A 24,322-nucleotide genomic window follows, 5' to 3' on the forward strand; every position below is an offset into this window, starting at 1 on the left:
ACCATATATAAAAATTAATTCAAAATGGATCTAGGACTTGAATGTTAAGACCTAAAACAAAACTCTTAAAAGAAATCAGGGCAAAAGCTTCACAGCATTGGATTTGGCGATGATTTCTTGGATATGACACCAAAGGCACAGGTAACAAAAGAAAAAATAGACAAATTGGATTTCGTGAAAATTTCTAAAATTTTGTGCATCAAAAGACACTACCCACAGAGTAAAATGGCAACCCACAGAATGGGAGAAATATTTGCAAATCATATATCTGATAAGAGATTAATAATCAGAATATACAGAGAAGTTCCAAAACTCAACAACAACAACAAAAACCCAATTCAAACATGGGCAAAGGACTTAAATAGACATTTCTCCAAAGAAGATAAAGGGATGTACATGGAAAGATGCTCTAAGTACATGAAAAGACACTCAACATCACGAATCATTAGAGAAGTGCAAATCAAAACTACAGTGAGGTACCACTTCACATCCATTAGGATGGCTATAAAAAAAACAGAAAATAACAAGTATTGGTGAGGATGTAGAGAAATTAGAACCCTTGTGCACTGTTGGTGGGAAAGCAAAATGGTACAGCTGCTGTGGAAAACAGTATGGAGGTTCCTCAAAAGATTAAAAATAGAATTATCATATGATCCAGCAATTCCAGTTCTGGGTATATACTCAGAAGAATTGAAAACAGGGTCTTGAGGAGATAGATTTGTATACCCATGTTCATAGTAGCAGTATTCACAATAGCTAAAACATTGAAGCAACCCAAGTGGCCATTGATGGGTGAACGGATAAGCAAAATGTGGTGTGTATACATATATATACACACACATAATGAAACATTATTCAGCCTTTAAAAGAAAAGAAATTCTGCAATATGCTACAATATAGATGAACCGTGAGGATATTATGTGAAGTGAAATAAGCCAGTCACAGAAAGACAAATACTGTATGATTCCACTTATATGTGATAATTAAAAGAGTAGTCAAGGGCCGGCCCCGTGGCTTAGCGGTTAAGTGCGCGCGCTCCGCTGCTGGCGGCCCGGGGTTCGGATCCCGGGCACGCACCGACGCACCACTTCTCTGGCCATGCTGAGGCCGCGTCCCACATACAGCAACTAGAAGGATGTGCAGCTATGACATACAACTACCTACTGGGGCTTTGGGGGAAAAATAAATAAATAAAATTAAAAAAAAAAAAGAGTAGTCAAAATCATAGAGAAAGTAGAATGGTGGTTGCCAGGGGCTAGGGGGATGGGGGAGTGGGAAATTATCGTTTAATGGGTATAGAGTTTGAGTTTTATAAGATGAAAATAGTCATGGGAGTGGCTGGTGGTGGTGGTTGCACAACAGTGGGAGTGTATTTAATACCCCTGAGCTGTACACTTAACAGTGGTAAGTTTTATATTATTTATTTTATCACAGTAAAAAAAAGAAAGTAAAGCCTATTGCAAATGTCAGTATAAGCAAGTCAGGCCACAGACTGGGAGAAGGTATTTGCAGCCCATGAGTTGCAAAGGACCCAGTATCCAGTAATTCTACCTGTTTATGTCCACCACAGAGAAACTTTCAGACATGTACCCAAGGAGACGTCCATAGATAAAGCTCATTGCTGGGCTCTTTGTGTAAGCAAATAGTGGAGACAAACAATACCTCTCAGTAGGGACATGGGGAAATAAGCTGGAATTAACTTATTAAGTGGTGTCCTAAAAGGTGGTTTAAATGCGCGTACTAGTGAGTGTACATGGTTAGATTTAAAAAACAATGTTAACGTTTTTGTTTTTAATAAGCATGGTCTAAAATGATCTGTTCAGTGTGCATCTTAAATATTTACCCTTGCCTGATATCTTTTATATTCTGTAATTTTCTGTATATTTGAAATGTTTTATCATTAACTTTTAAAAGAAAAACAGGCAGGTATGCTCTCTGGCTGTAGATTGTTCAGTGGTGCAGTTCTTGTGGGCAGGAGGGGCCACTGTGGACGGCAGGTAGATCAGGTCCGCAGTCAGTGCTCCTTAGTCACACAAAGCCAGTAACTGCTCAGGTAAGTCATTTTGGTGGGGGACACACGCACATGCTGGGAATTGTGAGTGTTCCTCTGGGAGGCTGAACAACTGTCAGGGCATTGGAGGGTCCCAGCTCTTGGAATGGAGACAAAACATCTGAAAAATGGTGGCATATTCCTCCCTGCCCTGAGTTCCTGCCTGAGAATCCACAGTGCCCCTGACACTTCATCCTGTGTCACTGGCGGGCAGAAAACTGGGAGTGCCAGGCACGTGTCAGGGTTAAAAGAGTTTTGCTTTCTAGCTTCAGACTATGATGTTGTCTGGCTATCTCAGGATGTGGTTCTTGTCCTGATTGCTGTTAGGTTTGTATACTATGCAGCTAAATAGCTTCAAGCCTATTCCCTTTTCCAGGGAGACATTTACATGTTTATACCTTCTTTTCTTTCCCCTGCTGGGAGTAGTGTTCATAGGGAGATCTGTCTCTATGTAAGTGTAGTATCACTGATTACAAGGTGAAACCTACACTTGCCTTCTGCGGCAGACTAGGAAAAGTTCACAGAGCATCCTTGTTTCTTTCAGAACTCACAATACTTTATATGCACCAGAAATGCTAGCCAAAATGGCGGAGCCTTTCACAAAGGCTCTGGATATGCTTGAAGCGGAAAAATCTGCTATTTTAGGTAAGAAATCTAACCTTTTGTTTTCTTGAAGTTCACCTTATCTCTAATGGGCTCCTCAAGCAGCTTCCCTGTGCCTTGTGTCACCTCCTTGTCCTCACCTTGAGCACTTGTTTGTTCAGAAATATATGGAGTTCCTACACACTGTCTAGGAACAAGTGCGTTTACTTCGTTACCTTAGCGTACAGAGAAGGTCTTCAGAGGCAGTTTCTCCCCCTGCCCACGTTAACCCCTCCAGGTAGTGGTGTGTGTGAGAGCCTTTAGATTATAAATAAACTATGGTTTTTTGGCCTGAAGAATATTAGCATACTTTCCTGTCTTTCATATATGAAAAAAAAAGTATTAAAACAATTAAGCTTAAATAGCTTTAATGAGTACAATATTATGTATATTATCAAAATTTTTAAAAGAATAGATTCTAAGCCAGGTTTCCCATTTGTTACCTTGATTAGAATGTTGCTTTAAGTCATATTTCCCATTAGCAAATAACTGTGCAATCATAATTGTGATATATGCTGTGAAGGAAAGTGGCTGTGAGTGTGGTTATTGGGAGACCTAACCCAGTCTTGGAGAGGAGTGAGAAGAGTGCCTCCCAGTGGAGACTTAGAGGATGAGTAGGAGCTAACCAGGGTGGGGGCAAGAGGAGATGCTGAGTATTCTGGGCAAACAGAATGGCAGGTACAAGATCCCGAGGCCTGCAGGAAAGAGCTTCATATGTCCAGGGAGTAGAGAGGGGTGACTCATGTGGCTGGAACACAGAGAGCAAGGCAGTGGTTAGAAGTTAGAGCTAGAGACGTCCAGAGTTGTCTCAACCTTATCCCAATCTTTGAAGCTTCATGCTGGCTCACCATCACAGCCCCCTCAGTATCTCTTCGTTCCAGCCATAACCTCTGCCTGGGCGTGGCCATGATTAAGCAATCCAGTGAGCATTCCTCAGCTGTGACATTAATGAAAGGAAGGGTGTTGGTTTGCCTCTCTAGAGCTCATGTCCTTCTGTCTTGGCCTGCACAGACCTGGGCCATTCCTTTGGCACCATTACACTTAAGGTCCATGTTGCAGACACCAGTAAAAGTAGAACTTCCAAGAAATGTCTTGCCATTAATATAAAAAGTAGGTGTTGCTTCATAACCCATTCCCCTCCCCCCTATTCAGTTATTCAAATTAAGCCAGGAACTCCTGCTATAGAAGTAAATGGTCAACCAAAACATACTAGAATGGACAAACAATTCCCTCTGGCGGCTTCCAACCATGAGCAAGACTTGACTTGCTCTGATTAGAAGTATAGATCTTTTAAGGCAGTTGTTATACTGAGGTAAGTGGGTTTCATTTTGATCTACTACACATCTTGGGCTTTTACATAAAGTTTTGCTTGAAAAAGAGGTTCCACAACGTAAAAAGGGATGAGGGGCATCCGCTTGTTTTATGGAGAGATCATTTTGAGCTGTCATTGTGTGTTTTGGTACAAGTCCCGTCCGGAGAAACCCAGGCAGAAGTTGGAGTAGCCAGGTCTACTCTGAAGTTCTGGGTACTTCAGTAGCCTTCACCTTTCCCTGCCAAGACAGTGCAGCGGTCACCTGTAGGGGAGCCCTTAGCACCTCCAACTGGCCAGCTGCTTTCATTTATAGTCCCCTCACCCCCCACCCCCAAACCACACCTGCCTGCTGCAGGGTGTTGGCAGGTGAGACTCTGGGCAGTGAAGCAGCATGTTCCTGACCTGTCTTTCTCTGTAGGATTACCTCAGCCTCTCCTGGAACTGAATGACTATCCTGTCTACAAAACAGTCTTGGAAAGAATGCAGCGTTTCTTCAGCACCCTCTATGAAAACTGGTAAGGAACCAGTGCTGCCTCTCCCTGTTCTCCTAGATATGCATTACATAGGAATGGCCATGAGCTGGACTTTCAATCTAGAATTCTAGTATACAGGTAAGATGAGGTAAGAATTTGACAGGAAACTAATGATTCTAGTGTCACATCAAAATGAACAGACTGCTTTCTTTTTTTTTTTTTTTTTTTTAATTTTTATTTCTTTATTTTTTCCCCCAAAGCCCCAGTAGATAGTTGTATGTCATAGATGCACATCCCTCTAGTTGCTGTATGTGGGACGCGGCCTCAGCATGGCCGGAGAAGCGGTGCGTTGGTGCGCACCCGGGATCCGAACCCGGGCCGCCAGCAGCGGAGCGCGTGCACGTAACCACTAAGCCACGGGGTCGGCCCCAGACTGCTTTCTTGCATTTGCTTTTTTATAATTGTCATAGGTGCATCAGTCCTAGCCATGACTTGATATTTTATGCCCAACTTGTCTGTTATATTCTGTAATTTTCTGTATGTTTGAAATGTTTTACAATTAACTTGTAAAAGAAAAATAGGTAGGTGTGTTCTCCATTACGTAAAATGATGAGACCAAAATAGAAAATCTAGTGGTGGGAATGCATTTTCTAAGATCCCTCACTCCTTGTGGCTGCTTTTCATGGGACGCTGGAAGGTAGTTGGCCAGATTTTGTCTTCGGGTCCTGGGTGCAGGATGGGGAGGTAGCTGGCGCTCCTGTATTCCGCCACACCCAGGGCTTTGACCTCACTAACCCAGTGCTCCTCTAATGAGCCAAGCTAGTGAGAAATGCTCCATTGTAAATCCGCATTACTTATGAAGTTCCTGGGTACCAACTTCTGTCTTTAAAAAGATGCTGAGGGCCGGTCCCGTGGCTTAGCCGTTGGGTGCGCGCGCTCCACTGCTGGCGGCCTGGGTTTGGAACCCCGGGCTGCACCAACGCACCACATCTCCAGCCATACTGGGGCCGCGTCCCACATACAGCAACTGGAGGCATGTGCAACTGTGGCATGCAGCTGTCTACTGGGGCTTTGGGGAAAAAAAGGAGGAGGATTGGCAAGGGATGTTGGTTCAGAGCCGGTCTTCCTCAGCAAAAAAAAAAAAAAAAAGGGATTAGCATGGATGTTGGCTCGGGGCTGATCTTCCTCAAAAAAAAAAAAAAAAGATGCTGAATCTGCTATCAAGAAGTGTCCTTAGGGGCTGGCCCGGTGGCGCAAGTGGTCAAGTGCACACACTCCACTGTGGCGGCCCGGGGTTCGCTGGTTCGGATCCCGGGTGCACACCGACGCACCGCTTGTCAAGCCATGCTGTGGCGGCATCCCATATAAAGTGGAGGAAGATGGGCATGGATGTTAGCCCAGGGCCAGTCTTCCTTAGCAAAAAGAGGAGGATTGGCAGATGTTAGCTCAGGACCGAGCTTCCTCACAAAAAAAAAAAAGAAGAAGTGTCCTTAAAAGTGGGGGGTGGAGGGAGGTGTTATTTTCACTTTTGATAAAAGATTAAGTTCACATCTTTGAAGTAGACTGATGAAGCTAAAGTTCTCTTAGGGAGTAAATACAATTGCTTTTCTAACTGAGAGGTCTTATCATAGACTAGAAATTCCCGGGGTAGCCAGGGTTGGCAATAACAGATGTTGGATTTGTCATTGCCCATGATTTTCCCTTACAGTTTTCATATCCTAGGGAAGGCAGGCCCTTCCATGCAGCAGGACTTCTACACCGTGGAACACCTTGCTACCCAGCTCCTCAGCTCGGCCTTTGTCAACTTGAACAATATTCCTGACTACCGACTCAGACCCATGCTTCATATCCTTTCAAAAGTCCCTAGATAACCCAAAGGGCCAGAAGATTGAAGACAGGAACAGTTCACAGGCACCAGAGGAGGCAGAGCTGAGCTGTGTGGAATAGATGGAATCATTTTTCTAAGTGTATAATAACCACATTACAAGGACAGGAAGATGGAAGTAAATAGCAGGAAAAACACGAAGGCAGTCCAGGGGGGTCCTGAAAGCTCTTTCTCCTTAGGGGTAAATCTTTACCATCCCACTTCTTAGAAATAGGAAAGATGAAGCTTTTATCCCTTTTCTATGTTTTGTCAGGTGCTTCCTCTTTGAAAAGGCACTCATACTTCATTCTCATTTGGACTTTTTTTAAATGTTTTTATGAGTGACTTTCTTCCCTGAAGTTATACTGTAAGGAGAATGGTAAAGGAGAGTTTATAATATTATAAGGGTGTCCCTCCTATTTTTTTCTTCCCTATTTTCAGGCAACCCAGTGCCCATAACGTGCAGCCTGGTAGAAAAGACAGTTAAACTAAAAATATAATAGAGTTGAGTATCCATTCAGCTTCAGATTTTCGGAAAAGAGGTTGAAGATTTTTGCCTTTTAACACAGGATGTTCTTGGTATCTTGCAAGTCCTTTGGGGGTTGACTCTGCCCAAGGGAGCAACCTGCTGCCTGGCAGGTTTCCAGCCTGGCAGGTGAGGGGTGCGTACTCTTGTGCTAAAACTTCTTAACGTGCCGTGGCATGGGTCTTTGTGAAGCCTCTGGTGCTCTTCTGTCCCCCGGAGCACTATGAAGCCCTGGTGTCTCCCATCCTTGGACCTCTCTTCACCTACCTCCACATGGTAAGAGATCGGTCAGAAAGGGCAGCAGATAGGACTTGGCAAAGTCCTATCCACAGAGTAAAAAGGCAGCCCACAGAATGGGAGAAATATTTGCAAATCATATATCTGATAAGGGATTAATATTCAGAATATATAGAGTGACTTCCAAAACTCAACAACAAAAATGATTCAAAAATGGGCAATGGACTTGAATAGACAGACATTCACAGAGGAAGGATGGCCTCTCATGAGTTTTGCAAGTCAGGAGCTCCTGAGAGTGTTGTCTCCTAGCCCTGCCAGGATGGCTGTGCAGCCACCACCCCCCCGCAGCAGACCATCCTTGCTGCAGTGGATTGAGTAGCCCCGCAAGAACCAAACTGGTTCAATTGCCCACACAGTGGTTCAGTTGCCCACACAGTGGTTCAATTGCATCTATAGGCTCAGATTCTGCTACTAGCCTCCCGTTAACTGAACGGGAATCATGGGGGGATACTCCCCCTGGGTCTGTTTCCCTGACTATGGAATTAAGCAGGGGGACCAGCTGGGTGGAGAACAGGTGTGTCCAGAGAGACCCAGAAATTCTAAAATGTTGTTGACCGTTTCCAAGCAAAGTAGTGTTTAATATGCTGCCCTCATCATGGGTGTGGGAGAGGTTACAGAAACCGTATCTGGTGGGGTCTCCCAAGGCTCTGTCATTGAAGTCTGGAATCATCATTGTCTAATTCTAACCATGAAATGGACCTTAGATGTTATCTGTTCCAACCTTCTCCCCAGTACTAGTGTTTATTTCCTTTTTGTTTTCTCAGAGGCTTTCCCAAAAATGGCAAGTCATCAACCAGAGGAGCCTGCTTTGGTAAGGAACATCTCTTCTTGCTGGATGAGCTGGCAGCCACTTTTGGGGTGGGAGATGGAAGAGGGTGGCAGGGGAGGACTCTGCCATCCAGGGCTAGAACAGCAGTAGGTTATAGTCATTCTCGGCCTAGACGGTAGATGGCTTGTCTATGACCGTTAGGCAGACTCAGATGAAGCGCTCATAGGGGCAATCTTCAGCTGCCTTAGGAAGATGGTGAGACATCCGTACCCACTTAGGATTTTGATCCAGTACCCTCTGTCCAAATGGATATAGTCATAAGTAATAATATCCCTCAGTGGATCATTATTCTCCATTCCCAACATTTGCATAGAATGTAGGCCAGAAGGAAGCCAGGAGAAGGAGGTGGGCACAGAGGGTCTGGTTAGGGTCACTTTGCACTCCCATGCAACTGGGCCCCCTGGTTTTCTGCAGTGGAGAAGATGAGACTGCAGATGAAAATCCTGAGTCTCAAGAGATGTTGGAGGAACAACTGGTGAGGATGTTAACCCGAGAAGTCATGGACCTAATCAGTAAGTGGAATGTGGGAATCCAGGGTAGTAGAGAAGAATTTTTCTGGAAAAAGTACTGGTCACCCAGCCCCATTATAAGGCATGTTTGCAGCGATACTGACAGATTGATAAGAAGTAATTAACTAGATAGAAACTAGGTAGTCCTTAAATCAACCAAGGGCATTTTATGAATTGTGAAGTGAATTGTAGTTGTTCATACTAAGGCCAGATTATGAGGAAATGTCTAAAATAGCAGGAGGAATTTGGATTAATGGTAGGAATAACTTCCTAGCTTTGTCAAAATAGGGAAAAATTTTAATTCTTGGAAATGAAGGTGGTTAATTTTCTTTTTTATGTTTTGGTCCTTTCATTTGTTTGAGATCCACAGTAGACCAGGGATGTATTAGGCATCCTCTCCTCGTCACTTACTATCAGAGAATTCTGTAATCTTCCTCCAGTTAATTGAACTTGAAGAGGAACCAGAACACAGTCTGGTTGAATGCCTCTTTTTCCTCTGATGAAGCTGATTTTGTGCCTGGACAGTACCCCACCTCCCCCTCCTCACCTGCCCAGAGTCCGTTTGGAATCCATTGGCCTGAGGTGGCTGTTGTCTGGCCGTAGTAAGCCCAGTAACCCTGCTTTCTTGCTCTAGCGGTGTGCTGTGTTTCAAAGAAAGGTGCTGACCACGGTACTGCTCCCCCTGCAGATGGAGATGGTAAGTGAGCCTGTTGCATGGCCCTCGGAGGTCTGCCCTCAGGCTCCTAAATATTGTCCCTTCTGTAACTAGCTCAGTTCCCATAGAAACTGTTTCCCTCGAAGCCTGGTGTGGGTAAGATGTTGTGTATCTAGCTTTCATCTGTGCTGGCCCTCTTGCTGTATTCCTCCAGCATACTCCCACCTCAGGGCCTTTGCACTTGCTGTTTCCTCTGTCTAGAAAGATTTTTCTCCCAACTGTATATGTGCCTATCCCCTTGCTTCATTCAGGTTTCTGCTCAAATGTCACCTCCAAGAGGTCTTCCATGACCAACTTGTCAAAAACAGCAATCCCAGCCACTCTGCATTCTTCCTCTGCTCTAGTTTTCTTCATAGCACTTATCACTGCCTGGCATTACGTTTTATTTATATATCCATTTATTACTTGTCTCCCTCACTAGAATGTAGACTCCAATCAAGGAAGGGACTTAGTCCTGTTCCTGTTATAACCTAGTAACTAAGTCAGTGCCTGCTGCCGCGGGTCCACAAATATTTGTTCAGCGACAAAAGATCCTCAGCATTTGCAGCTTTTTAAGTAACTGTCCAGAAAGTCCCTTGTTCCCCACTGTTTCCCAGGTGTACAGCTAGATGCATCTCTAGATCTGCCATGGCCAGGGCACCCTTTTATGAGGCTGGGGGCTGTCCCAGTCCTACTCAACCACCAGTCAGCCCAGGATACTCAACTGTCCTTTACTTTGGGCTTCTGTCAGAACAGGATATTCTTCTCTGTTCTGGAAGGATGGAGCTTAACATTCTGCTCTCTGCTTGCAGATGAAGAGATGATGGCCACAGAGGTGGCCCCCTCAGCCATGGCGGAGCTTACGGACCTGGGCAAATGTCTGATGAAGCATGAGGTGGGTGGAAAGCAGGTGATGTTTCCCTCCTTTCCTGGCCGGGGAGCCAGCTTCTGTTTTTCTCACTGTGATTCCGTCAGAAAAGTTTTTTGGGTAATACTCCTTTATATGAGTTAAGTTCCTGTTCCTAAAGCCCCCCGAAAATGGGAGAAAGCGCAAGGCCATGGGTCTCCCATGCTGGCGTGGGCAAAGGCTCTCAGGAAAACACAGGCACACTGATGCCAGTTCCTGGAGTGCAGCCTCCCCCGGGCCTGAGCTCTCTCTCCTTCCTGCACATAGGTTTTCTCTTCTATATTGGTTTTTTTTCCTTTTTTTTTGGTGAGGAAGACTAGCCCTAAGCTAACATCTGTTGCCAATCCTCCTCGTTTTGCTGAGGAAGGTTGGCCCCGGGCTAACATCCATGCCCATCTTCCTCTACTTTATATAGGACGCCGCCACAGCATGGCTCAATGAGCAGTGTGTCAGGTCCGCACCCGGGATCTGAACCTGCGAACCCTGGGCCACTGAAGTGTAGCACATGAATTTAACCGCTATGCCACCAGGACGGCCTCTGATTTTTCTTTTTGACTGCCTGATATACGTAGAGAGAAGTAAACTCATTTCTCTTCAGTAGCTGCTGTTATCATTTTCCTGCTTACCTATTAAAACTCCAGCTCCTGATGCATAATACTCAGAAAACTGTGCTTGTTTTCTCATTATAATCCTTCATCCTCTTTCGTTAGGATGTTTGTACAGCACTATTAATTACTGCCTTCAATTCCTTGGCCTGGAAGGATACTCTGTCCTGCCAGAGGACAACCACACAGCTCTGCTGGCCTCTCCTCAAACAAGTACGGTTATTCACCCCTTCTCCTCACCCCTTTTGAAAGGTCTGGGTCATGAGGATTGACTGACTCAGTTGGGAGATTGGGGTGCTGGGCCGGCCCTTCAGAGTCCACTTTGGCCCTGAGCACAGCTGTCTCCCCAGGTGCTATCAGGGACGCTGCTGGCAGACGCCGTTACGTGGCTTTTCACCAGTGTGCTAAAGGGCTTACAGACACACGGGCAGCACGACGGCTGCATGGCTTCCCTGGTCCACCTGGCCTTCCAGATATATGAGGCGCTGGTGAGTGGTAAAGGCAAGGGGGCAGGGTGGCTGTGGCTTCACCGTCACAGCCTGCTCCCAGTCATTTGGGCCTTATCCTAGATGGAGGCAGCTGCGAAGTTGCTAGAGATGCCCCTGTGAGGTGGGTGTGGCAGGGATTGGCGAAGGTGGCAGGGCCCAAACCCACACCGTTGAGTGGGTGCATCCCCATTCTCAGCGCCCTAGGTACCTGGAGATAAGAGCTGTGATGGAACAGATTCCTGAAATACAGAAGGACTCTCTGGACCAGTTTGACTGCAAGCTTTTGAACCCCTCTCTGCAGAAGGTGGCTGACAAGCGCCGGAAGGACCAGTTCAAACGCCTCATTGCGGGTTGCATCGGGGTAGGTCATGCCCCTTCCTTAGTGCTCTCAGCCACCCCTGCAGTCTTCCTCGACCATGCGTACAGACAAACCAGAAAGCAGCTATAGCCACTGGCCGTTACGGTGGGTAATGGTCTTTAAAACAACCCACTATTCAGGGCCCAGCATTAGTTCTCTCTCATTTGTTTTCCACAGAAACCCTTGGGAGAGCAGTTCCGAAAGGAAGTTCACATTAAGAATCTTCCCTCGCTTTTCAAAAAAACAAAGCCAATGCTGGAGACGGAGGTGCTGGACAACGAGGAGGGCAGCCTGGCCACCATCTTTGAACCCTGAATCAAGCTTTTGGGCATCCTTCCTCGGCCTTTATTGTCATCTCTTCTTCCCCTTCGTAGCTAATGTCCAGGCCCCTCTCCACTGCCACCTCACTTTCCACCATTGTCAGCCTGGAGAGAGCTCCAGGTCTGGAGCTGGAGAGAGTGGGCCCTGTGCAGGGCCAGAAGTCATTATACTAAAGTATCAAGTATCAAGAAAGGGAGTCAGGGCTTACACCATTCTGTCTGCATCTCCCAGGTAGCTCCCATTCTACTTGGAGTTTTGGCTTTTCCAAGAGAGAAAAGCTAGAGCAGAGTGGCTCCTGCCCCCGTGCAACCATACGCCTGTGCAGTGGGAACAAGGGGCGCTGTCCCCGACACTGCGACTAGCCAGGCTTACGGCGAGGGCTCAGCCCTGAACTACTTGTGCCAGAGTTTCTCCTGGACCATTGCAGTCCCCCTGAGCCCCCTTGCTGCTGGGCTGGCAGGGAACCTTCCCATCCCCCAGGGACATGTCTGGGTCAGGTGCCTAATGCTGAAGTGAATTTGGCCAGTTCCCTCTCTTTGTTTTGAGCAAGAATCTGGCTACCTGATGGGATCCCACGGTACAGGCAACTGCTAAGCTCTGGACATGAGCAAGTGTAGCATCTTCAGGGACAGGCTGGGCCAGGGTCTGTAGTGCTCTCTAATGTCCCCCTTCCATGACCGACCCCTCAGTGTGGTTTCCTCAGCCCCAGGGTCCACTCAGGCACAAGAGCCACAGTACCCTATCTAGTGTCACACGATGCCACTGGCATCTAAGGATAATACAGACCAGCTAGGCTACATCTGTGACAAGCAGCTAGCAAAGCCACCTGGTCTCTTCTCCTAGGACTAGCTGAGTCCAGGTGCCTTCAAAAATCCCATGGTCTTTCAGGTCCCTGGTCACTTCTCTCATGGGCCCTTTCCAAAAGAAAATATGCCTTCCCATCACAACCTGTGAGTCTCCATTCTAGAGGTCACTGGACAGCCCTGTAAGCAGAGGGGACATGGATGTGGAACCCTAGCCTTGAGATCGTTGCTGGCCATAGTCAGGCTTAATGCCTCCAGAAACCATATAGTATGTCTGAGTTCCGCACAAAAACAGGCCTGTCGCTGATCCAATCCGCTGACAAGAGGGTTTCAGTGAGGACTGAGTGGAGTGGCGTGGACCGAAGCTACAGCTGTGAGCTGGTGCGGGTTGGGTCGGGAAGAGGCGAAGCTGGGGAAACAGGACTTGGAGTCCCGTGTATCTGTTCTGCGGCACAGACTTGCCCCACACCCTTTTTCTGGGTGGTGCTCTGGGCTTCTTCCTGTCAACTGTGAAGGCTTTCTTAACGCATGTTTCCCTCCAGACTTGATGCTGCCTATTCCTCTGGTTGGGGCTGTGGAGGGCATAGTTGTATTTATTGTGTTGTAATATTTTTAACATCCTGTGACTTCATGCTAGAAGTTTTCTATTGTTTATAGAACCTTTTGTAGAAACATTAACTCTAAAGCACATCTGCATGTCAGTAAAAATCTCAATTTCCTACAGAAGGGCCCCAGCTGCCTCTTTCAAACCAGTGGCATACTCCAGGGTCAATGTTCCTTGTGAGCATCCTGCTAAGGGGACTGCGCAGGAAGAAACGTGACTGATGGGCCTGCTCTGTCAAGTGTTCTGAAGTAGTATGCCAGCTAGAAAAAGGTTTCTATTCCTGACACCTAGACCAGGCAGCCCATACCGTTCTCACAGTGGTCACTGGTGGCCTCTGGACCTGACTGAGAGACTGTCCAAAGGGAACTGCTGTTCTTCCTCATGTGGCCCAATAGCAATGTGACTTGACTGCTATAAGCCACCTTTTTTCCACCAGGAACTTCCTCTGGTAATAATCCAGGAGACAGTGGATTACAGTGGCACACAATGTTTTTCTAGGGTCTGGCTGTGCCCCCCAGAAACCACCTCAATTTGGCATTTCTCATGAGGCGTCAAAGGGTCTTAGCCCTGACCCACAGTGACATTTGAGCCCAGTGTTCCAAATTGCTAAGTAATACCAAGCGTGTTCTTAGGTGAGGCCCCATTTTTGGGGGCCAAAACTCAAGAAGTGGTCTCTGACAAAAAGCTTTTTGAATGTGAATTTATTTACATTAACACCTTACAAAGGCATAAAAGTCACGTTTTGTGGTACATTTAACAAAATGTATTGACTGAAAATAAAGCTGTAATTGTCCCAGAAAAACTCAGGACCTCTAGTCACACTGGGCTCTCTACAGCACTCCTGTGGGGGCAAGTTAGAATCCAGAATCTTGGGCTGGCCCCGTGGCTTAGCGGTTAAGTGCGCATGCTCCACTATTGGTGGCCCTGGTTCGGATCCCGGGTGCACACCGACGCACTGCCTCTCCAGCCACGCTGAGGCTGCGTCCCACATACAGCAGCTAGAAGGATGTGGAACTATGACATACAACTATCTACTGGGGCTTTGGGGGTGGGGGGGAAGGAGGATTGGCAATAGATGTTAGCTCAGAGCCGGTCTTCCTCAGCAAAAAGAGGAGGATTAGCATGGATGTTAGCTCAGGGCTGATCTTCCTCACAAAAAAAAAAAAAAAAATCCAGAATCTTCAGTTGGCCTCAGGAGCAAGCCTGCAAGCCCAGCCATGCCATAAGTCCAGTGTAAACTTCAGTCCATCTGAACCGCATCTAGTTCATCCAAGAACCGCCGGCACTTCCCCATCAGTACCTTGATGGCTTCACTCACCAGCACATCTGGTGGCAACACCCCTGTTGACTCGACAGAGACTGGGGACCAAAGAGACACTTTAGCCCAGGCAGGGCCTGCAAAAGCTCCTGTGTAAGTTATTGCCCGATTCCACGTCTGGACTCTGCAAGGAAGCTGCAGCACCGAAGACCTGCCCCCCGCCCCCCAGCTTGATACTCACAGATATAATGGTCCCGGACCCGAGCCAGCCGTACAACCTTCTTGAACTTCTCATGCCGGAAGACTTCCCTGCTAAAGGTATCGAGCCGGGGATTGGCAACTCTGGCCACCTTTTTACCTAATGAAAACAAACTATGTCATAAATACGTGAGCCCAGAGCTTTTATTTCTCTCTGCTACCTTCAAAAAATACATACTTCAGGTCCTGACCTGAACGGCATCCCAAAAACCATACCTTGGACTTCCTGCAGCTCAATAACACCAGGTGAGAAGCAACGGCTCAGCTCCTCAGCTGCGTCCCCTTCCACCGGCTCAAGCAGGGTGATATCTGGCAGGAGCCTGTAACTGGCTGTTGCCACAGGTGAAAACTTGGCATGATCTTTGCCTGGAGGGAAGAGGGAAATCAGAACCTCTAAGAAACCCTTCTTCACGTTCCCTAAGCCACTAACAGCAAAGGCCCACTGGCTTTCTGCCTGTCAGGGACACCTCAGCAGAGTACCTCAGTCACACGTGGCCCCACTGTAACTGAACTGCCCTCCTGCCCAGGGCAGCCCATACAGTTCTTACCAATGCCTTTGACACAGTGCATGAGCAAGTCAATCTCCTGGCCAGGCCGCAGCTGAGCAATGAGGATATCATCATGCACTGGTCGGATAGTGCCCTCCGGGAAGAGGTCAGCCTGGTTTCCCAGGGGCACCCATGTCATGTGCCTGGTGTACACTGCGGGGAGAAGCACATCAGAAGACCTCAGTCCCTAAAACTAGCACCCACCAACAGGTGGGCCTTCTCCCTCACCCTACCACTCCTCACCTTTGTGGTTTACATAGAGTTCATTGGGGTCAGAGGAATCTTTAGCAGCATGGGGGTTCCGAGTACACCTGACTTGCAGCCGAAACTGCAGAGTATCTATCTCTGTGCCTTCTTCATCTCCTGCAGAAAGGGGGGAGGTGGCAGCTCTTAAAGAACTAGTCAACGTTTGAGTGCTAGACACCATACTGAGTGCGTTGTTTACATTTCTCATTTAATCCTCTTGACAAACTGAGGAAGGCAAGGGCAAGTGTTCTCACAGGTAACAACTGATGTACCAAAAAATGAGTAACTTGCCCAAGGTCATGCAGTAGTCAATCCAGGATTTGAACACAGGCAGTCTGATTCCAGAATCTACTTCACAGGCAAACTGCTTGCCTTTTCCCAAAATTTCACTTTCTCAAACACTCACCTTGGTTCCGATATTCAAAAAGACGGGGATCAGCATGAATGGGAATGAGCCCCAAGCGATGAGCGAGGATCTCATCCTGGACAATGGACGTGTTGTTGTACACCAGGACCTTTTCCACAGCCATGGTTGGCACCTGCCCAAGAAATAAGAATCATCTACAAAGATCTTATAGACTCCCCATCTACTCCCTGCCTCCTGACATAGGGAGATGGGAGAGACCTCTTCCTAGAAGAATGCTTGATAAAAAGTTTTCAAAGAATGAGGAGAAATGCTCAGCAATATTACAGGAAAAATAAAGAGGAGGGGTGGCTTGAGATAATTCTCCAAGCGAGGCCATGGCACCGTTTCCCCTCACAAGTCCACCCTTGCCACCATGCCCACCAATACCTCGGCTAACAGAATGCGTCGAAAAGCATTGGCTATGGCTGCGTCGATTCCCACCATGTCAAACTCCAATGAGTTTTCATCCATGTGTACCACATCCACACGGAAATTCTAAAAGGACAGGAAAAGCACTAAATGAAGTCTGTTCTCTATAGAACAAGGTACCTACCCTCTGGATCTTCCTCTCAACGTTTTAACATTCTCTCTCATCCAAAAACCTCCCTTGGCCCAGATGTCCCTCATTAGATGTTCCTTTCTCCTCCAATCCTTTATTAGTTTCTTGAAAAGTCTTCCTGTTTTTACCTTTCATTCATTTAAAACCCTCTGCCATATGGCTTCCAGCCAGTCCATCCACGGAGGCTATTCTACTAAAGAACAGGCTTCCATGTGACACTACTTAACCCTTATCTTACTAGACTCCTCTGCTGCATTTGGCATTGTTGCTAGAATCTCCCTCTTTTCAAACTACTGCCTTGATTTCTGAGCACCAGTCTTCTGGTTCTCTTCCTTCTTTTTCTGATGAATCCTAAATTCACTATCTTCCACCCACCCCATAAATGTTACTATTTCCCAGGTTTTTGTCTCTCTCCAGAGTGACCTGACCACACTCATGGTTTTAGCAACTATCTGTACTAACAACTCCTCACATTATATCTCACTTCTGATCTTATTTCAAACATATATTCTACTAGCCTTCTAGACTTCTCCACATGCAGGAAACGGAACGCATCATCATTCCCCTCCCCCAGACCCATTTCTCATCAGTAAAGGACACCACCATCCATCAAAGCAGTTCCCCGAGCTAGATCATCTCACGCTCCCCCTCACGGCCCATATCAAAGCAATCACCAAACTCACCTTCTCTCTCTCCTTTGCTCTATTTCCGTGATGATAATCTTAGTTCATGCCTTCAACCTCAGCTCCCTATACAATTCTATCACAAATCTGCCTGCCCCATATGATGATCCTCAGATTCATTCTCTCCCAACCATTAAAGTTGCAAATCTTATCAGCTCTACTTAAGAGCTCTTCAAAAGCTCCTTATTCCTATGCACGCCGGCCCGCTTTACATTCTAGCAATAATTAACTGCTTGGACATACCCGGAGCACAGCTCACAAAGGCCTTTATAATTCAGCTTCTGTTCTTAGTCCTTCCTCACCCTTCGCTGTCGTCAGCTTCCACTCACCGTTTAAAGCTCAATTCAGATGTCATCTCCTTCAGGAAGGAAATCATTCATACCTCTGCCCCCTTTCCCATTCTAGATTAAGTGCCTCTGTGGGATACCCCTCACCCCACCCGCAGTCTTCCTTACTGCTATTCACCGCTTTTACCACATCATACTGGAATCATTTGTTTACGCGCGCTCTTTTCCAACAAGACTGAACTTCTTGTTCGCAAAAGAGGGCAGAAACCGTGCACACGGAGTGCCTAGCACACTGCTCAATAAACGTTTCATGAACGGAGCGAACCCCCAAGGGCACCTTGTAAGGGAGGGGCTGCTCACATCACACGGTCCGTTCCTCATACCCTCTCCGGCCCCACCCACCTTCTCGAAGCGGTCCTGGTCCCAGGCATCATCATAGCCGGAATAGTTACCGGGAAAGTCGGTGGTATGAACCTAGGGCAAAGAGACGAGTCTGCTGCGAAGGGGCAGCGAGCCCAAGTCTGTCCCCACATCGATCCAAACTCATCCCTGTCTCGCTCTCATTTCTCCTCCCGAGGTCAAGGGCACAAGGCTTACATTGCGAACCCCGAACTCCCCTAGAACCACGCGGCTCCGCATTTCTTCCACCGCCTGCGCCGCCGCCATCTTCAACCTCTGCACGTGACTAGAGCAGCAAACTGACGCGTGCGTTCTAGTCGCCCTCCTCCGTCTCCGTGGCAACGCACCACCTCCTGGAATCTTAAATATCGCGAGATTCTGCCCCGCCTCCGTCCACGTCCCCAACTTCCGGCAGTCAGTCTTGGCCAAACATCCGGGTTCGTCTCTTTTGCGTTCCGGTGGGTCCCACCTCTCTCTCTCTCGTCCCTGGACATCTCCCTCCGTCAGTCCCACGTCTCTCCCACTACTCCGCGCTCGGTGCCAGCGCGGGCTTCAGCGACGGGGGCTCTCGAGGGCCATGGCAACTACGGCGGCGCCGGCCGGGGGCGCCCGAAACGGGGCTGGCCCAGAATGGGGAGGGTTCGAAGAAAACATCCAGGTAATGGCCCCAAGGCTCCGACTGCTAGCAGCCCCAGGGCCGGCAGCCGTCCTGAAGTGTCGTGGGGACCCTCCCTCGGAGCCTGGACGTCTGCTCCATTTGCAGCCCTTTTGCTCTCCTTTGGGTCTTCGTGCACACGAAAGGCAGTGGGGCTAGTGCTGACCTGAAAGGTCCAGACTGGTACTCCAGCCGGAGGGCCTCAGATCTCTGGGCTCGCCCGCTCTTTCGGAACAATTAGGAGGTCGGTCGGGGTCCACTGGCGCTGGCTAAAACCATACTGTGTACGCAGCCTCGTTTAGGGGTTGGGAAAGACAAAGGAAATGGACACTTTTGGAGCCCTTTGAGGCTTTGATAGGGAAGATAGGACAAAGACAGGTATGGAAGACAGGGAGTAGGTTTCCCAGGCAAGAAGAGAGCCAACCAACCAAGCGTTCTGAGAGCAAAACAGGGGAAGATAGTGGCATGATCTGTGGTGATTCCAAGCCATATCCCCAGCAGTGACAGAACAAGGCCCCAAACCCTGGGATGAACAGAGGAGGACTTAATGGATGGAGCAGAAAGGTCCTGCACTCTAGGAGCCATTGTCTTCACAGGGTGGGGGCTCGGCTGTGATTGACATGGAGAACATGGATGATACCTCAGGTTCCAGCTTCGAGGACATGGGTGAGCTGCATCAGCGCCTGCGCGAGGAAGAAGTAGATGCTGATGCAGCTGCTGCTGAAGAAGAGGATGGGGAGTTCCTGGGCATGAAGGGCTTTAAGGGACAGCTGAGCAGGCAGGTGGCTGATCAGGTAAGCAAGAGTGGATCCCTGGCAGGTGGAAAAGTATACCTAAGCAGGCCCCAGGTTCTGGAGTTGGTGTTGAAGTTCACCCCAGATTGTCCAGTTAGAACCATGTAGAAATCCAACAGAAAATAAGCTACAAGGCCTAGAGCCAAGAGTCTCACAATACCCACCCACCCCACCCCCGTCTTCCTTACTTCAGATGTGGCAGGCAGGAAAGAGACAAGCCTCCAGGGCCTTCAGCTTGTACGCCAACATCGACATCCTGAGACCCTACTTTGATGTGGAGCCTGCCCAGGTGCGAAGCAGGTGAGGATTCTTCTCCTGACAGAAGCTGCCCTCTTAACACCTAGTCCTTCATCCAAACCACAACCAGATACCAAGTCTTAAGCTCCCCTCTTCATGACCCCCGCAGGCCTCATCATTGCACCTGTGCCCAGCCACACCATACCTCTTACCCGTCATAGAACAGGACATGGGGATAACGCATTGCCTTTTTCCTCTTCTCCATCTAGCAAACTACTCATCTTCCCTCAAAACCTAGCTCAGATGTCACTTCCTTTGTTCTCCATTCCTCATCCCCATCCTTTTTGTCCTCTCCTAGTGGTCCTATAGATCTTTCTGCTTTCCTCTAGCAGATAAAATTTCAGCCAAGCTGTACTTTCTTATTCCTGTGTCTGTGTCCCCAGATTCCACCTCAAAAGCAGGCTCTGTTTTATTTTTTTATTCCCAGCACCACAACAGTCTCTGAACCAGAACATCAGTGCATAGTTGTTGAATGACTTTTCAAGAACTGGATTTAATCTTGGCTTGGTTCTTTGTTTACCCATTAATGTAACCAATGCTTATCAAATACCCAGTACCACTCCGCAAGGCTTTATGAAGCACTTGCTCTGTGCCCGGCACTTTAGTAGTTATGTCTGATTCAGTGGTAAAGATGGATGAGAGCCTTGCCCTCAAGTGCAGTTACAATACAGCACTCATGTGCTATGATGGGGCACACGGGAGGATCACCTGGACCCAGAGTAGGCTGGAGGGTGGGACAAGGCAGGTTTGCCAAAGGAAGTAAAATCTAGCCAGAATCCAAGGTATTATTAGGAGCTACCCGCTTAAGAAGAGGGTGAGGGAGTGACTTGTACTTTTTCTTCCTTTTGCCTGGACGTTTTTACCACTTAGCTATATTTTAAAGAACATGCTCAGCAGTGCCTGGAGAAATGGTAAGCGGGAAGAGGCAGGAGGCACACTGGCTCCCTCAAGTAAAACCTTTCCTTGTAAACCTCTCCCAGGGCTTCACCTTCACAGCCCTGAATTCTGGGCATTCTCCCCTGGGGTTTGCCTGTCTTTTAAAGGGGAGCAGGTCAAATAGGTAAATGATCATGCCTTCTCCTGAGGCCCAGCTGGGCTGAGTTCTCCATTTTGCTGTTGCATCAGTCAGCACGGCATCGGAGGGTTGTCCTTCCTGGAAGCATTTTTAGGGGCAAGGAAGTGATTCCCTCATTCCTTGTCCATCTTTACTGTTCTCTTCTCCCTTTACCATCCAGCATGTTCTCTGGAGTTAGAGAGATGAATAAGATTCAGGCCCTCCAGAACCTCATAGCCTAGTGCTGCCTCTGCTCTCATCTCTCCTCTCCTCTCCCAGGCTCCTGGAGTCCATGATCCCTATCAAGATGGTCAACTTCCCCCAGGTGAATAGGGGGTAGCATGTCTGGAAGAGCCCGGGGAGGCACTAGGGCAGAGGGTGGGGCCACCAGGCAAAGCATGGGAAGGCATCAACAGAAGGGCCATTGTACTCTCCAGCCTGAGTGAGTTGGTATATTGACAGAAAATCGCAGGTGAGCTCTATGGACCTCTCATGCTGGTCTTCACGCTGGTTGCCATCCTCCTCCACGGGATGAAGACATCTGACACCATTATCGTAAGCAGGACAGAGGACTTTGGGGGGTGGCTGAACTGAGTTGAAAGCTGCCCAAGGAGACGATGGTGGAGTGAGGTAGCAGCAGCCTCTGAGGAAGGCCCTGGGGGAGGCTGAGACCAGAGGCCTCCCAGGACTAAGTAGAGCATTCATCCCACAGCGGGAGGGCACCCTGATGGGCACAGCCATTGGCACCTGCTTCGGCTACTGGCTGGGTGTCTCGTCCTTCATTTACTTCCTCGCCTACCTGTGCAATGCCCAGATCACCATGCTGCAGATGCTGGCACTGCTGGTAAGGAGTCCCGCATGGTGGTGGGCAAGGGTGATCTTAAAAGAGTAGCTAGGCCTTGGTCTGCATCTGTCTTGGGGCCCCAGGGCATGGAGTGGGGTGAGCTGGCCAGTGGACCACTTCTTTGTCAGGGTCCCCATGAGGGTCTAGGCCAGCCCAACCTGAGTGATTTTCCTCTCCACCATCCTCCTTCCTAGGGCTACGGCCTCTTTGGGCACTGCATCGTCCTGTTCATCACCTATAACATCCACCTCCACGCCCTCTTCTACCTCTTCTGGCTGCTGGTGGGGGGGCTGTCCACCCTGCGCATGGTAAGCTGGGCAAGAGGTGTCCAGAGGTGGGCTGTCCTCTCAGGGAGTTGGGTTAAACAGCCCAGAGCTCGGGCAGAACCCCACAAAGGGCTCTCAATGGGAGGGAGGAGCCCAAAGATGGTTCTGCTCCAGGGAGGAGTGTCATCTCCACACTGCTCACTTCGGAGCCAGGCCCTCTGAACTGTATTCCTGTGGCTCTAGGTGGCAGTGTTGGTGTCACGGACTGTGGGCCCCACACAGCGGCTGCTTCTCTGTGGCACCCTGGCTGCCCTGCACATGCTCTTCCTGCTCTATCTGCATTTTGCCTACCACAAGGTGGTAGAGGGTGAGTGACAGGAGGGCCTGGGGGGGCGGGGAGAGAGCTGCCTAGGGCAGGGCCCAGCTGACTCTCACTCACCTTCCGTCCTCCTTTCAGGGATCCTGGACACACTGGAGGGCCCCAACATTCCACCCATGCAGAGGGTCCCCAGAGACATCCCTGCTGCGCTCCCTGCTGCTAGGATTCCCGCCACCCTGCTCAACGCCACAGCCAAGGCTGTCGCAGTGACCCTGCAGTCACACTGACCCCACCTGAAATCCTTGGCCGCCCCCCTTTCCCCCAGCTGCGGAGCGGAGGAGGATTAAAGGACAGTACTGATGACATGTGTCTCTTTGATGGGGTCTGCAGCTGCCACAGAGCTGTAGCCGCTTAAGCACCTCCTTGACGCCTGTCAGGGCTTCTGAAGGGCACAAGGCCAAGAACGCGTGGCCGGGACTGCAGGCTCTGCAGCCAGTGCAGAAAGTGGGCCAGCTCCTCCGAGGCCCTCTCCACCTACCCCTTCCTTCCTCTTTGTCTCTCCCACGATGTCTTGCTAAGACAGACTTGGTAATTAAAATACTGATTGAAGTCTGGAACTGCAGCTACCCCTCCAGTGGTCCTCCCTGCCCCCTATACACTTTCCTGTTGTCAGTGGTGGTAATGTCACCTGTTCCCTTCTTTATACCCTCATCCAGGCAGGATGAAGGTGGGACAGCCCAGACTACATTGAAGGCAGTGATTGAATATGTAACTTGTCCCTGAGGGCAGGGGACACCTGACCTCTGGAGTGGCAGGAAGGCCTCAAACACAAGAACCATGAGCCTGATGGGACAGCATGCCCATCTTGAGTCTGGGCTCACCCTCATTCTTGGGACGCCAGTGGAGTAATGACAATTGGACAAAAACTTCCAGACTCGACCCCGTGTCATTACAAAGCCCTTATGCACCCAGGCCACTGTGTAGGGATAATTTTCCTGTGGGAGCTCACATTTGAAGTCAAACTTGGCTTTGCCCTGGTTATCCTGGGGCCAGAGGAACAAAGCACTCTTCAAGAATCGTCTCCATCCTTCCTCTTCAAGACTGCTGTTCACTCTTAAAAACAACCACCACCACCCCAAGCAGAGCACCATCCACCCCCACTTAGGGAGTTAATTCAGGTGGTTACAAGCGCATAGAATTTTCCACCTCCCTTCACTACGCTTATTATTATTCATTTAAAGAAATCATTATCCTAGTAAATCTGGGTCAGCACCTTTCCCTCCCGATCAAGGGACTATAAGACATGCCCTGCATTTGCCTGCGTGACTGTTACAGTGAGGCCTCCACACCATCACCAGTGGACAACGTTCCAACAGCACTGCCCGCACTGTGCCCTTCCTGAACGCTGCAGCCCACTTTCCATAGCCCTGCCACCACCCCAGGTCGCTGGTCCGGGCACCCCCTTTATTTCGGCTACCCTAGTCTCACCGGGACCGAGAACCTCAGGGCCTCAGTGCCCCACGCACCTGGGGAAGGGGCGGCACCAACACCCTGCATCTACCTGCGCTCACCTCCCCCAGGGGCCCTTCGGAGTCCGCTACGCCTGGCCGCTCGGCCCGCCTCCGCCCCGCCGTGACCCGGGGCCGCCATCTTGGCGAGGGCCGCGCGGGGAAGTCTTCCCCGGCTGGCATCTCCGCGCGTGCCGCGCCGGCGGGGGCCGGGGCGGGGCGCGCCTGAGAAGCCCTGGGGACTTCCAAAGGGGACGCGAGGGCGTGCCTGGGGTCCAGGGGAAGGCACCGGTGTCTGGCCTTAGGAATGAGGAACGACGAGAGAATGGGCAAAAAAAGCCGGTCGGTAATAGTCTCAAACGCCATTTCCGTGTGCCGTGCCTCCCCTCTCCCGTCCCCACCCCTGCCCGTCCCGGGCCTCAACCCCGCTACCTACATGCTACCTGTTGTCAGGCCCCACACCCGGGGCAAGAGGGTGCCCATCACTCCTGAACCACCCGGTGTACGCAACCCTCGTGGTCCCGCGTGCCCTAGGCCGGGCGGGGGGCGGGGCGAGCGGCGGTGACGCGGCGGTTGCCATGGGAACCCGCCGCCCGCTCGGGTGCAGGAGCTGAAGCCGAAGCTGCCGCCCGCCGCCCGCCTGCCGGCTGCCCGCCTGC

General features: G+C 49.4%; 3 protein-coding genes across 5 annotated transcripts in view; 2 read left to right on the plus strand and 1 right to left on the minus strand.

Annotated features, from left to right (window-relative positions):
* XPO5 (exportin 5) overlaps positions 1 to 13,479 on the plus strand; it is a 50,780-nt gene extending 37,301 nt beyond the window's left edge. The window contains exons 21-32 of the mRNA XM_058554296.1: positions 2,595 to 2,695; positions 4,423 to 4,519; positions 6,186 to 6,336; positions 7,060 to 7,143; positions 7,929 to 7,975; positions 8,408 to 8,505; positions 9,137 to 9,199; positions 10,009 to 10,091; positions 10,814 to 10,921; positions 11,059 to 11,196; positions 11,393 to 11,557; positions 11,732 to 13,479. Coding sequence (XP_058410279.1) covers positions 2,595 to 2,695; positions 4,423 to 4,519; positions 6,186 to 6,336; positions 7,060 to 7,143; positions 7,929 to 7,975; positions 8,408 to 8,505; positions 9,137 to 9,199; positions 10,009 to 10,091; positions 10,814 to 10,921; positions 11,059 to 11,196; positions 11,393 to 11,557; positions 11,732 to 11,869 — 1,273 coding nt within the window. The 3' untranslated portion in view covers positions 11,870 to 13,479. The remainder of the gene's footprint in view (positions 1 to 2,594; positions 2,696 to 4,422; positions 4,520 to 6,185; positions 6,337 to 7,059; positions 7,144 to 7,928; positions 7,976 to 8,407; positions 8,506 to 9,136; positions 9,200 to 10,008; positions 10,092 to 10,813; positions 10,922 to 11,058; positions 11,197 to 11,392; positions 11,558 to 11,731) is intronic.
* A 482-nt stretch (positions 13,480 to 13,961) lies between these two features.
* POLR1C (RNA polymerase I and III subunit C) lies at positions 13,962 to 18,216 on the minus strand. Of its 2 annotated transcripts, XM_058554290.1 has the most exons (9): positions 18,125 to 18,216; positions 17,930 to 18,001; positions 16,386 to 16,493; positions 15,999 to 16,131; positions 15,590 to 15,709; positions 15,347 to 15,499; positions 15,015 to 15,164; positions 14,782 to 14,898; positions 13,962 to 14,641 (listed from the first exon to the last, which is right to left on the minus strand). In XM_058554290.1, the coding sequence occupies exons 1-9, from the start codon at positions 18,191 to 18,193 to the stop codon at positions 14,523 to 14,525; spliced, it is 1,041 nt and encodes a 346-aa protein (XP_058410273.1). In that variant the 5' UTR covers positions 18,194 to 18,216; the 3' UTR covers positions 13,962 to 14,522. The 2 variants fall into 2 exon arrangements, with proteins under 2 accessions (XP_058410273.1, XP_058410274.1); XM_058554291.1 differs by lacking the exons at positions 17,930 to 18,001; positions 18,125 to 18,216 and adding an exon at positions 17,241 to 17,642.
* A 133-nt stretch (positions 18,217 to 18,349) lies between these two features.
* Positions 18,350 to 22,518, plus strand: YIPF3 (Yip1 domain family member 3). 2 transcript variants are annotated; one of them, XM_058554288.1, is made up of 9 exons: positions 18,352 to 18,584; positions 19,178 to 19,375; positions 19,569 to 19,675; positions 21,006 to 21,051; positions 21,189 to 21,281; positions 21,439 to 21,570; positions 21,765 to 21,878; positions 22,080 to 22,203; positions 22,294 to 22,518. In XM_058554288.1, exons 1-9 carry the CDS (start codon positions 18,504 to 18,506, stop codon positions 22,440 to 22,442), a joined length of 1,044 nt encoding a protein of 347 aa, XP_058410271.1. In that variant the 5' UTR covers positions 18,352 to 18,503; the 3' UTR covers positions 22,443 to 22,518. The 2 variants fall into 2 exon arrangements, with proteins under 2 accessions (XP_058410272.1, XP_058410271.1); XM_058554289.1 differs by lacking the exon at positions 21,439 to 21,570 and having other exon boundaries at positions 18,350 to 18,584.
* Positions 22,519 to 24,322: the final 1,804 nt, after the last annotated feature.

This window comes from Diceros bicornis, chromosome 14 (genome assembly GCF_020826845.1).
Source record: "Diceros bicornis minor isolate mBicDic1 chromosome 14, mDicBic1.mat.cur, whole genome shotgun sequence".
In the NCBI taxonomy this organism is placed as follows: domain Eukaryota; kingdom Metazoa; phylum Chordata; class Mammalia; order Perissodactyla; family Rhinocerotidae; genus Diceros; species Diceros bicornis.

What these genes read in the sequence shown, in the direction of transcription:
- POLR1C (XM_058554290.1), bottom strand. Translation starts at nt 18,193, where the DNA reads ATGGCGGCGGCGCAGGCGGTGGAAGAAATGCGGAGCCGCGTGGTTCTA. An exon ending in GGGAGTTCGGGGTTCGCAAT is followed by an intron (nt 18,002 to 18,124) that starts GTAAGCCTTGTG and finishes TCTTTGCCCTAG; the next exon opens with GTTCATACCACCGACTTTCC. An exon ending in TGAGCTGCAGGAAGTCCAAG is followed by an intron (nt 14,899 to 15,014) that starts GTATGGTTTTTG and finishes TGTTTTCATTAG; the next exon opens with GTAAAAAGGTGGCCAGAGTT.
- YIPF3 (XM_058554288.1), top strand. Translation starts at nt 18,504, where the DNA reads ATGGCAACTACGGCGGCGCCGGCCGGGGGCGCCCGAAACGGGGCTGGC. An exon ending in GCAGGCAGGTGGCTGATCAG is followed by an intron (nt 19,376 to 19,568) that starts GTAAGCAAGAGT and finishes TCCTTACTTCAG; the next exon opens with ATGTGGCAGGCAGGAAAGAG. An exon ending in AGATGGTCAACTTCCCCCAG is followed by an intron (nt 21,052 to 21,188) that starts GTGAATAGGGGG and finishes GTATATTGACAG; the next exon opens with AAAATCGCAGGTGAGCTCTA.